The 11,579-nt window shown below is 41.2% G+C and overlaps 1 protein-coding gene across 1 annotated transcript; it reads right to left on the bottom strand.

Moving 5' to 3' along the window:
- Positions 1–8,957: 8,957 nt before the first annotated feature.
- Positions 8,958–10,115, bottom strand: LOC120105876 (uncharacterized). The gene has a single exon (XM_039118619.2). It carries the CDS (start codon positions 10,113–10,115, stop codon positions 8,958–8,960), a length of 1,158 nt encoding a protein of 385 aa, XP_038974547.1.
- Positions 10,116–11,579: the final 1,464 nt, after the last annotated feature.

Raw genomic sequence — 11,579 nt, 5'->3', positions numbered from 1 at the left:
CTCCATTCAAATAGGCCTTAAAAATAAAATTTATTGAGTAATGTTCGATATAATTGCTTATGACAACCAATCTACGAAGTACATTGTGATAGTTTCAAAAGCAACTTTCTAATAATAGTCATTAATATTTTCTTATGATTTCATCAGTCAATTACATGAATGGAATGCTTTTCAAATTATTAACATATAAATCTATAACATGGATTGAAAGCAGTGCAAAAAGAGACAAGACTATAACATTTGATAGTTTATTTTGAGATTAGTAGAGAGGGGACATTGTCTATTAAGGAAATGAATGTAAGAAATATATATTTGGTGGGCCAAAATAGACCAATCTCAATTGTTATTGCTCCTTTTAGATTAGATAGCTTTGATGCTCTCTTCTCGATTTGATATTATTCCCTCTAATTAGTGGTTAAAGGGAAAGATAGTTAGATCTCACCAATATCATATCAATTTGATATCCTTAAACCTTTTCATTTTTTAGAAAATGCTGATAGATTCTTACTATTTATGGGTGATTTTAATTGGTGGGGATAGAGATGTCCAAAAATATGAAATTTAAACAGAGATACTTAGGCTATGAAGGGAGGGGAGCTTGATTTAAGTTTGTTTTGATAGTTTCAAAAATCGCCTAAATTAGATCAAAATTAAATTGGGTTGGGTCTAATCAACTAGCAAGCATGGAATTTAATCAAATTGAATATGCTTAAGTAATTAGTCCATAAATCATTAATTTAGATGGAAAGAAGGTGGAGTTGAGGGATAAATCGAGTTAGCTGATTCAAGTAAAATTAGTAGACTTAGAAGGATTTTTTTCTTAATTGGGCTCAAAATTGGTCAGTTAAAGGTGGATTTGGTCAGAGAGTATATCAATCAGGTTGAAAATGGAATGAAATGGAAGAAATTAAATTGAAATGAAGGAATTTAGGGTTGAAAATTTGGAGAAATCAATTAATTGATACAATTGGGTTCAATTATGCTCAATTGAATGTATAATTAATCCACTGAAGTTGGGATGAGGTGGATTCTAACTATTTAAAATTTAATTGAAATAGAAAAGGTGTAATAAAATAAAGGTTTGACAAAACTAAATAGCCTCGTTTAGATGCTTGATCACTTATTGGTTTTAGGCCCAAAGCTGTATAGAGGATGCTTTGGGGCATCTACAACTACTATTGTTTCTATTATTATTATGTTAATGATCTACATGATTGTGCATTTTGGAAGTAGTGCAAGATGGATATGTTTCTAGGTTTTTTCCGCTAGATTCAGATTTTCCTAAGAGTCTAGTAGCTATTAAAATGTAATATGAATTTAGGATAGACAAGCGTTGAGAGAGACACAAAGTTAGGCCGAACTCAAAACTTTAACTATGTTGTTATTTGACAAATATATATATTTTTTGAAGGAAAGTTCAATATCTTACATATGGATTTGATGGTACTTATTGCAAAAGTGCAACTTTGATATAAGTAGCATGGTCTTACTATCATGGTTTCACATAAACTAATCTCCATCGATTTTAGGTTAACCATTTTGATCATCAATTTCTTCTTTCACATATTAAAGTATTTTCAAGGTGTATGATTGTGTGAGATAAATACCAAAAATTTTCTTCCTATAGAAATGAATATCTTATACCTTGAAAACAATTTTTATTTAAGAACATAACAAAGGTATTAATCATATTCAGTAAATTACACAACTATCACAACAAATGATCCCTAAATCAATCTTTCTCTATTGCTAGCTACCAAAATTTACTAACCTAACAAACTCATATGGCATGACAAATCAATAGTGACAAAATATATTCACCTATATCTGCAAGCCTTTATGCTTAAGTTATTTTTATGTTATTCACTAGCTATATGTGAGTATATGTGTGTATGTGTGTGTATTTAGTTTCTGTTAATATGTGTATCATAGAATATAAATCCATTGAAATTATAGTGATAAATGAATCCCAAGGTATCCATAGTTTTGAAATAGTGGGCCCCTAATCTTGAAGTAGTGGGCGCCCCTAATCTGGAAGTAGTGGGCGCCCCTAATCTTGAAGTAGTGGGCGCCGCTTGTCTTGAGATATATATAGTGCGCCCATTGTCTTGAAATAATGAGGCACTGTTGGTTTTGAAAAAGCGAAAAACTTTATATCAACATGTGTATCTAGAAATACAAACCCATTGAAATTATATTGATGCACGAAACTCTAATAGTCATTAAATAATGGGCGCCTCTAGTTTTGATATAGTCGATGCTGCTTGTCTAGAAATAGTGGGTGCTCATTGTCTTGAAAAAGTGAGGATGCTTATACAAGCATATAAGGCATACAGCATAGTACTTTAAACCTTGTAAGTTATAAGTTGGTGTTATAAGATGGTACTATTGTTAAGCTTATCATATTAGCTTAATGGACAAGATCTAATGAAAATAGGTATGATTATCTTCTATTATACTTTCCTTCATTTATACTTCATGATGACTTAAGTCATGTTCTTCTTTGATGCTTTCCTTTTGGTGTCTTAGTTGCAATTAAAGTAGAAGGTCACTGCAAGAGGACTATACTGCTTGATGGATCCTCTAAAGATCTATGAAATAAGTAATATTCAATATAAAATCCATTTGATATCTATGTCTTTAAGCTTTAGGACTTGATATAGCCCCTTCGTATAATCTTGCTTTCTCATATAATCATTTCATCTAACGATGATGATCTAATTTCTATGTGAGAATGGAATTGGTTTCCCTCATACTATTCGATTTGGTAATCCACTCAAACAAGCTCAAGATGTAGTAGAAAAGAGAGGATGTCAAGAATGCATCACTCATATTACGGCAGTGTTGAAAATTTTTAAGGCAAACCCTCTCTTGAATACCTCATCATTCTCCCAATATGGGAAAAATTGCCATTCTTGTAGGATAATATTTCTGGTAAAGGGAAAGTCAGGCTAGTCAATTAGGGATTGGGCAATGGTAGCAAAAAGAGAGATGATCAACTAGGGATTACATGATGCTTATGGAGGATGTCCAATATTGTTACTTCTTTCCTTTTAGTTTCTCTTAGTGATCTACATGCTTATTTAAATTGCACTACATGTATTAGTTAGTATTTTCAATTAGATGGTTAATAGATAGTATTTGTTTTCATTTCTCCTATTCTCTCCTCATCACTTACTTCCTATTTTTTGCATTATTTTATTTCTTCTTTTCTTTATTGCCTAATATTAGTTTCTTGTTCCAATAACATCTGACCTCTACTGATTTTAATAGAAAATAAAAGGTATAATCTATGATTGGTAATTTGATATATGCACTATACTTTTTGAAATCACGATGTTATTCATGATAGTGTAGACCTAAGCCTACATTGATCAAGTCTATATTTTTTCTTTAGAAAAAAAAAATACCGTTGGTTGAATATGGATCTCATATTGACCTACCATTAAGCTCATTATGGATTAATCAAAGCAAAAATGAGAAGCATGCAATGCTTGTACTAATTATGTGATCCTTAGCTCATGATAAAGAGTTGCACTTGAAGTTCTAGAAAGAAGATAAAAAAGAAAAGAATAATTGAGACTCATAAAAGGGATAATTCTACAATTATTAACAATATAAAATCAATCAAGGTGGAATCCTACCCCCAAGAGTTTTCATTGATTTGACCCATTAGGCACTCAAATAAGCCAAGTATGGACTCACGAAAATAATTTTCCAATTTTAAATACGATAACTCATCTAATGCAAGAGGGATGCAACAATTAGGTTATAATTTACTATGATTTAATGTATTTTTAGAGCATAATATTTTGATTTGCCACACTCTTACAATGTTTTTTTTGGGTTAGATGATTTTCCAATTTACCATCATCAATGGTTGAATAATAAAGATGGAACACCATACTAAATTAGTATGAGAAATATGATCGAAGTGCTAAAAGAAGCCAATCTAAATCTTTTTATTGCGATAATGTCACAAAAAAAAAAAAATAACACAGACTACCATTGCAAGGTTGACTTATTGGATATGTGATTATAATTATATGATTTTTTTTTGAGTAGGAGCAAAAGGAGTTTAAGAATATTCGAGATGAGGGAACATTAATGAAAAATGAATACATTATCAATCTTTGTTCATTGATGAATATCTATAGATCATGCATATGGCAACACGATCAAATGGGAATGGAAGGCAATCGGCAATATGGGCTCAGGTAAGATTTTCTAAAGAGGTGTCAAATTAAAGTCAATATTTTTTATGATATTAAACTTATCATTTTAATTTTAATGTATGCTAACCTTGACAACAGCTATTAGCATAATTGGTTGGCACCTCACCCCTAAAGGTTCTAGTATTTATTTCATCCAAAATATTACCCTTTAGAGAATTTAATTAGTTTTTAGTGTGGCATGAGAGAACTCATAAGACCATCATAGCAACTATACAAGTCTAAGTTTAAGACTTTCTACATGTGGTAAACTGATAAAAAAGAGCAAGCTCTTCTCTCTACCCTAAAATCAGCAAAATTCTAAAAAAAAGGAAAAACAGAAGGAACCCATGTCATCAATTGTTTTTCTATGCCATTAAATGTAATAATCCCAACTAATCTTCATTTTTAATAAAGCATGAATTATTAAGAAAAAAATTGCTGCCTAATCAAGTACAAGTTTAAACACATGCAATGTATGATGTATATAATAAAAAAAATTATTAACCATACAAATTTGTATTTAAAAATAATAAATCAAATTAAAGATATAATTTTATCAAAAAATAGTTAACGGAAATAAAGTTAACTTTAAAATAAAGAAACTTCGATGTTTTATCTGCCCATAAAAGCATGTTGAGGTTGTGTATGTGATATTTTTTGCAATAAAAAAGATAGTTTGGTTTAAGTAGAAAGAAAATTTGCAATTAATTAAAATTATAAAATAAAAATGGTTTTAGAATTAAATTTCTAATGAAATATGAAATCATGCTTTCAGATATCTAATCTTTATAAATAAAAATTTTATCTATATTTAGATAACCAAATGATATGAATGAAAAAATCAGTAACAGTTTGTATCATTAGAAAAAAAAAAATTATGTCTAATATCGAAAGGAGCTATTGGATTTGATATCAGTATGGACATCCATATCCTTGATATTACTTTATCGTGATATAGAGAAATGGACAATTACAGAAATAAAAAATTTTAGCTATGTGGCTCCAAGGGACATGAATGATGCAGGGGAAAACATGAGTTAAAGTAGTACATGCTGGTGAATCCTTAATTATCTGCTACATAAGACTCAAGAATCACACGATATAACATCTCTCTTTTCCTTTGCCCTTTGATTTGTTAATAGCATCCACTAGACTATAACTATTGGCATCCCATAGAGTAGAATTAGATATACTATAAACAAGATCAGGTAACAAGTATCCCTTACCTAAGAATGGAAACATTGAATTTTGGACATCTTTGTATGTCATACTATTAGACTTAAAAGGATTATACTACAAATTCATAAACAATGCTTCTTTATATTTCTTAAAATAGAATGATAATTATCTTTGATTAGATAGATCCGTATATGCCATGTGATTGGATGTACAAGAGATATATTATAATATACTTAATAGTATTCCTTGGCCTTTCTTAAATAGAATAATAATTTTCCTTACCTATATATTAGTTGCCTAAATTAAAAAGGAAAATTTTAAATTAGACTCTTTGAAGAAGAGGCAAGCCAACCCATCCAAACATAAACATGTTTAGCTTGGTAAGACTAGTGAGTTCTATTGGCTCAAGTAAATTTTATGCTTTAGAAATACCTATTAAATATGGATGTGTTGATTAGAGACCATTGAGGTATAGATAAATATGGTTAGATTGGTGGACACATGTGCAATGAAAAATCTAATTTAGCTCAAAGAGGATATATATATATATATTTTTTTTTTGCTAGTGCGGGTCGATCATACCCGGCGAGAGCGGATAGACCCAATAAAGTCGAAAAATAAAATACCTCGGAGTGCCAAGGGCAACTCCCCATCACCAAGCCATAAGGTGTCTCCGGAGTGACAAGCTACAAACGCAGCTGCCCAATCCGCAGCATCGTTACCTTCACGGAAAATATGCGTGGCCTGAAAAGCCCATCCATCCCTCGCCATGGCCCAGATGTCCCGGAGCAGGGGATGGTCACACCCGCCACCCCTCGGATCCCCCTGGATCCAACTAATAACGGTGGCTGAGTCGCCCTCCAAGATGATAGACCTAGCCCGTAGGACGCATCGGGCATAGCGAACGCCTGCCCAAGCTGCACTCAGCTTCGCACATGGAACCGAAGTATCAAATAACTGCCTGCCACCAGCAGCCACGACCCTAGCAGACGGATCCCGAATAACAAAACCCGCGCCTCCCCTCAAACCACCATCCAGAACAGACCCATCAAAGTTAACCTTAAGGAAACTCGGGGGTGGGGGTTCCCAGGTGAAAAACACCGTACGGGATACTGCCGAGGCAGGGTGGGAACCCCAGATGTCCCGAGCTGTCAAGGTCCCTCCAACAGGACTAGTAAAACACAGCTCAGCCGCCCGAGCGCAAGCACTCTCGACCACGAATCGCAGTGACATGCGTCGTTCACCAAACAAGCGAGCGTTCCTGGCCAGCCAAATCTGGTAGGCAAGACAGCTCGCTCGAATAGCCGCCTGACGAAGCACTGGGGACCCCGATCCCTGACGCATGGCCTGTAGGAACATATCCCTGCAACGCCATACCCCATGTGGGACCCCTGCCAGACGCCAAGTAGCCCTAGCCCATGTGCACCGAAATAGGGCGTGGTCCACCGTCTCGGTGGCACCACAAGCCCCACACAGCAGTGGGATCCTCACACCCCGACCGTCGAGAACAGCACTCGTAGGAAGACGGTCCCAGGCCACCTTCCAGAGGAACAACGCTACCCTCGGATGGAGCCCCAATCGCCAAATCCAAGCGCAATCCGGACCAGGCTCACTACCTCGCCTAAGGAGACGGGAAAGGTTGCCCATCCTAACCCGGGACCTGGTCGAGGAGCTCCACACGCGAACATCGGGTCCGCCACTCTGTGGTAGAGGGAGTGAGCAAACCCGCTCCGCCAAATACTGCCCGAAGAACCTGGCCAACCGAGTCTCATCCCAGCCAGCCACCCCGGGAGTCATGAGATCACAGACTCGAAGACCCTCCCCAGCCTCAACACTAACCGTAGTCGGCCAAAGCCGCAAAGGAAGACCGTCGACCCATGGGTCCCTGGCAACATCGATACTACACCCGTCGCCGATCAACCATCGGGTGTGACTAGACACTAGCGGCAAATACCGCGCTATCTCGCGCCATAGAAAGGAGCAACTCCGCCCTCCTCGGGCCCAGCCCTCTGGGCCCGCCCGTCCATAGCGGCTAGTGATGATCCGACTCCAGAACCCCTGCGGCTCCAGAATGACTCGGGCGGCATGCCGGGCAAGGAGCAGCTCTCGTCTCTCGAGGAGAGATACCACCCCTAGACCACCCTCGCTAAGGGGAAGGCATATGCTTTCCCACGCCACCAGGTGCACCCCCCGACCTCCTCCATGTGAGCCCCATAGGAAACCCCGAAAAAGTTGCTCAATCTTCAGTAGAACAGACTTTGGCACGACCGTATTTGCCATAAGATAGACGGGCATAGAGCTCAAAACTGATCGAATCAGCGTGACTCTGCCCATCATCGACAGGGATGATGCCCGCCACCCCTCTAGTCTACCCTGAACCCGCTGCACCAGTCCAGTACACTCGGACACACGCAATCTCCTGCCCGAGATCGGAACACCCAGATAGGTCCAGGTACCATCCTGCTCGGGCATCACCAGAATCCTCCGGATCCTCCGTCGAACCACGAGTGTCGTACCAGGGCTAAAGAAAATGGAGGATTTCTGGACATTCACTTTCCGACCAGATACAAAACAATAAGCAGCCAAAACCCTCCTGATGGTCTGAGCATCCACAACGCGGGCCCGAGTCATGAGGAAGCAGTCATCAGCAAAGAGTAAATGTGATATCGGCTGGGCCCCAGGAGCTGGGACGTAGGCCCCTAGCTCACCGGCAGCACATACATCCCGCAGCGAGCGAGATAAGACATCAGAGCAAATAATAAACAAGTATGGAGATAGCGGGCATCCCTGCCGAAGCCCCATAGTAGATCTGAAGAAAGGAGATGGGGAACCGTTGACTAAGATAGAAAACCTCGGTCCCCGAACACACCCCATAACCCACCTAATCCATGTCTCATGGAACCCCAAACTCTCCAAGGCTAGCCTAAGGAAGCTCCACCGGATTCTATCGTAAGCACGTTCCATATCCAGTTTAACAGCCATCAGGCAATGTCGCTTCGGGGCCCGTCGAAGATCCCACATCATCTCTTGGGCCACCATGACATTGTCTGAAATATTCCTACTACCCACAAAAGCACCCTGCTCGGGACAGATAATGTCAGCAAGGAAGGGCTTCATACGAATCATGAGTATTCTTGCGACAACTTTATATAAAGTTGTACACAGACTAATCGGCCTAAAGTGGCTCGGCTCGACCGCATTCTGACGCTTAGGTATAAGAGTGACAAAAGTAGCCTTCCAATCGTCAGGCATCCCAGCCCGCCTAAAGAAACACAAGACCGCTTCCACCACTGCACTCCGTACGATACCCCAATATCTCCGGAAAAAGAAAGGTGGAAAACCATATGGGCCCGGAGCCCTATCCTCCCCTAGAGCCCAAATGGCCTCACGCACCTCTCCCTCCGTAACAGGTCGAACCAACAAAGCGTTCTCGGTCATACCAATTTGGGACTCAGCCCTCGGGAGCTGGCCCGCAACATAAGACCCACTGTCCTCCGTCCAACGAGATCGAAAGAAGTCGAACAGAATACGGCTGATATCTGAATCGCCCTCCACCCGATGGCCCTAGTCATCCTGCAAGGACCGGATCATATTCCGCTGCCTTCTGATGACCGTAGAGCGGTGAAAGAAACTAGTGTTTCGGTCACCCTCTCTGACCCACTGGATTCTGGATTTCTGTCTCCAGAAGATCTCATGTTGACGCAGGATCGAGTGATGAGCGGCGAGCAGTCCCCGGAGGCTAACCATATCGGCCTCAGAGAGCACACCCACCTGATCTTCTCTACTTTGAAGGTCAGCAATCGCGGCCTCCACACCTTCCAATTTTCTAAAGATATCACCCACGACCTCACGATTCCACCGCCGCAGCCGTCGCTTAGTCAGTTCCAATTTACGTGAGACCCTCTGCATGGCGTCGCCGTGAACCGGCAGACCCCAAGCTCCTTGGACAATGTCCCAGGATTGAGGGATGGACAGCCAAACCTTCTCGAAGCGGAAGGGGCACTGGTAACTAGAGCCCGCTGCCGTCGAAACCAGCAACGGGCAATGGTCCGAAGCAATACGGGGTAAATGGCTAACCCTGTAGGAAGGAAATCTAGTGAGCCAGTCAGCAGAAGCAACCGCCCTATCAATCCGCTCCCACACTCTGGCACAACCAGACTGGTTATTACACCACGTGAATTGCGAGCCGGAAAAACCTAGATCAACTAGGCCATTTCTCGAGATGAAGTCGCGAAACTCCCTCCTGTCCACGGAATCAGTAAACGCCCTCCCTCCACGTTTCTCACTCCTCTCCAAGATACAATTGAAATCACCCACAATCACCGTCGGAAATCCCTGAGCGATCAAGTGGGTAAGCTCATCCCACAGCACCCTCCTAGTCCGATGGTCAGTACTAGCATACACACCGCTCAATATCCATGGAGCACCGTTAGGTTCCGAAATAATCATCAGGACCTGTTGGGCACAGTTATGGAAAACATCGACTGTGGCCACACCCCGCTTCCACAAAGCCACAATGCCCCCGGACAACCCCTGGGATTCAACCACATATGACTCCCACTCAACCTCAAAACGCCGTAATACACGATCCAGACCTCTACCAGACAGTCGTGTCTCATAGAGAAGGCAGATCTCTGGACTATGGATCTGAACCAACCTCCTGAAAGATGACATAAAAGCTGGCTTAGCCGCCCCTCTACAATTCCACGCAAGAATCCTCATGGGGAAAAGTCCGAAAGATCGGCCGCAAGCACATCCACCCTCTGGGCCATAGGGTCCATCGCTGCCTCGTGATGAGGAACATCCCGCAAACCCTCATCCACACTAGGCCCGGACACAACACGCAACACTGCCGCCCGAACCCGCTGAACGACTGTCGAGTGATCCGTAGACCTGCTCACCGCCTCCTCGGAGACACTCGAGTCGCCTAGCCCAGGCTCTACAGATGCAGGTGCATCCCGCATCGGGCAATCTACACCGACTGGAAAATCGCTGGTCATGGTCGGGGTGCCCAAATCAGGCCCGCTCGAGACACCATCCCCTAGTCCCACATCCACCGCTAGGGAACCTAGAATGGTAGGGATCTCGGACGATGAGGCAACCCCCAAAGCCCGGGCACTGAACTGGAACCCAGGCTCACCCGCCAGCTCGGCCCGTGGATCGGGCCCAGTAGCAGGCCCATCTGTGGACCCCATAGGGCCCACATGGGCTGGGAACAGTGGAAGGCCCCCGCCCACAGGGGCCTTCCTAGAATCCTCCGCACGGGCCCCAGCCAAGCAGGGCCACGCCAAACCCATCGCGCGACGGGCCTGGGAGCCCATCGTGCGAAAACGGCCATGCCTCCCGCGGGGCTCACGTGCCCCGCGACCTCCCCCGTGGCCCACGCGTCCCACACCCTGCGGGCGGCCCGCATCAAGCAGCGACCCAGAGTATCTGGACCGCTTCTTGGAACCAATGGTCAACCCGGTTTCCGAGTCCACTCGTCCCACGAGTGAGTCGCCGGACATGTCGACTCGGGAGTCATATATATTTTTGGAAAACAAAATATTTACTTGAAACATTCTTTGGATTTTCTACATCTACAATAATTTCTATATCATGCCTTACGTTAGTATTTGACCTCATAAGATCTTATTAATCCAATTTTGAGCCTAGTATTTAAACTTATGTCCAATCCATCACTTGGTAGATTTAGATCATGTTCACTCTATGTTTAAGCTTCATCTAGGCCACGACCAAGTTAGATACATTTTAACTATAATTGTTGTTGCATCAAATTGGGTCTATTTGGATCAAATTGGGTTGGATTTAATTAGGTGAAATCCATACCTAACCCATTTTGAGGTCACATCTTAATTTAGACTCATATCTAATTCATAGGTCATGCTTTATAGGTAGGTCTAATATAAGTCAGGTTGAAGTCAAATTGCATCTTTTTTTTATTTTATTTTCTATATTTTTATTTTTTAAAATATGATGTACAACTATGATGAGTTGATTGTCCTTTTAATTGATATTTTATTCTATCAAACTTATTGATTATTTTTATTTTTTTTTATCTATCTCAAGTTATATCACAATACTAGATTTTTCTAAAAATATGATATTGGGGGAAGTACAAGAGTAACACTATACCAATTTAAATATTAGGTGTTGGTTGGGTTAGGTTGATATATTTCATTTTTA

This window comes from Phoenix dactylifera, chromosome 2 (genome assembly GCF_051530095.1).
Source record: "Phoenix dactylifera cultivar Ajwa chromosome 2, Ajwa_hap1_PhDact_Kaust_v1.1, whole genome shotgun sequence".
Lineage (NCBI taxonomy): Eukaryota > Viridiplantae > Streptophyta > Magnoliopsida > Arecales > Arecaceae > Phoenix > Phoenix dactylifera.
The sequence above is the reverse complement of the archived record's forward strand: the minus strand, read 5'-3'. Positions and strand labels throughout refer to the sequence as shown.

What these genes read in the sequence shown, in the direction of transcription:
- LOC120105876 (XM_039118619.2), bottom strand. Translation starts at nt 10,115, where the DNA reads ATGAGGATTCTTGCGTGGAATTGTAGAGGGGCGGCTAAGCCAGCTTTT.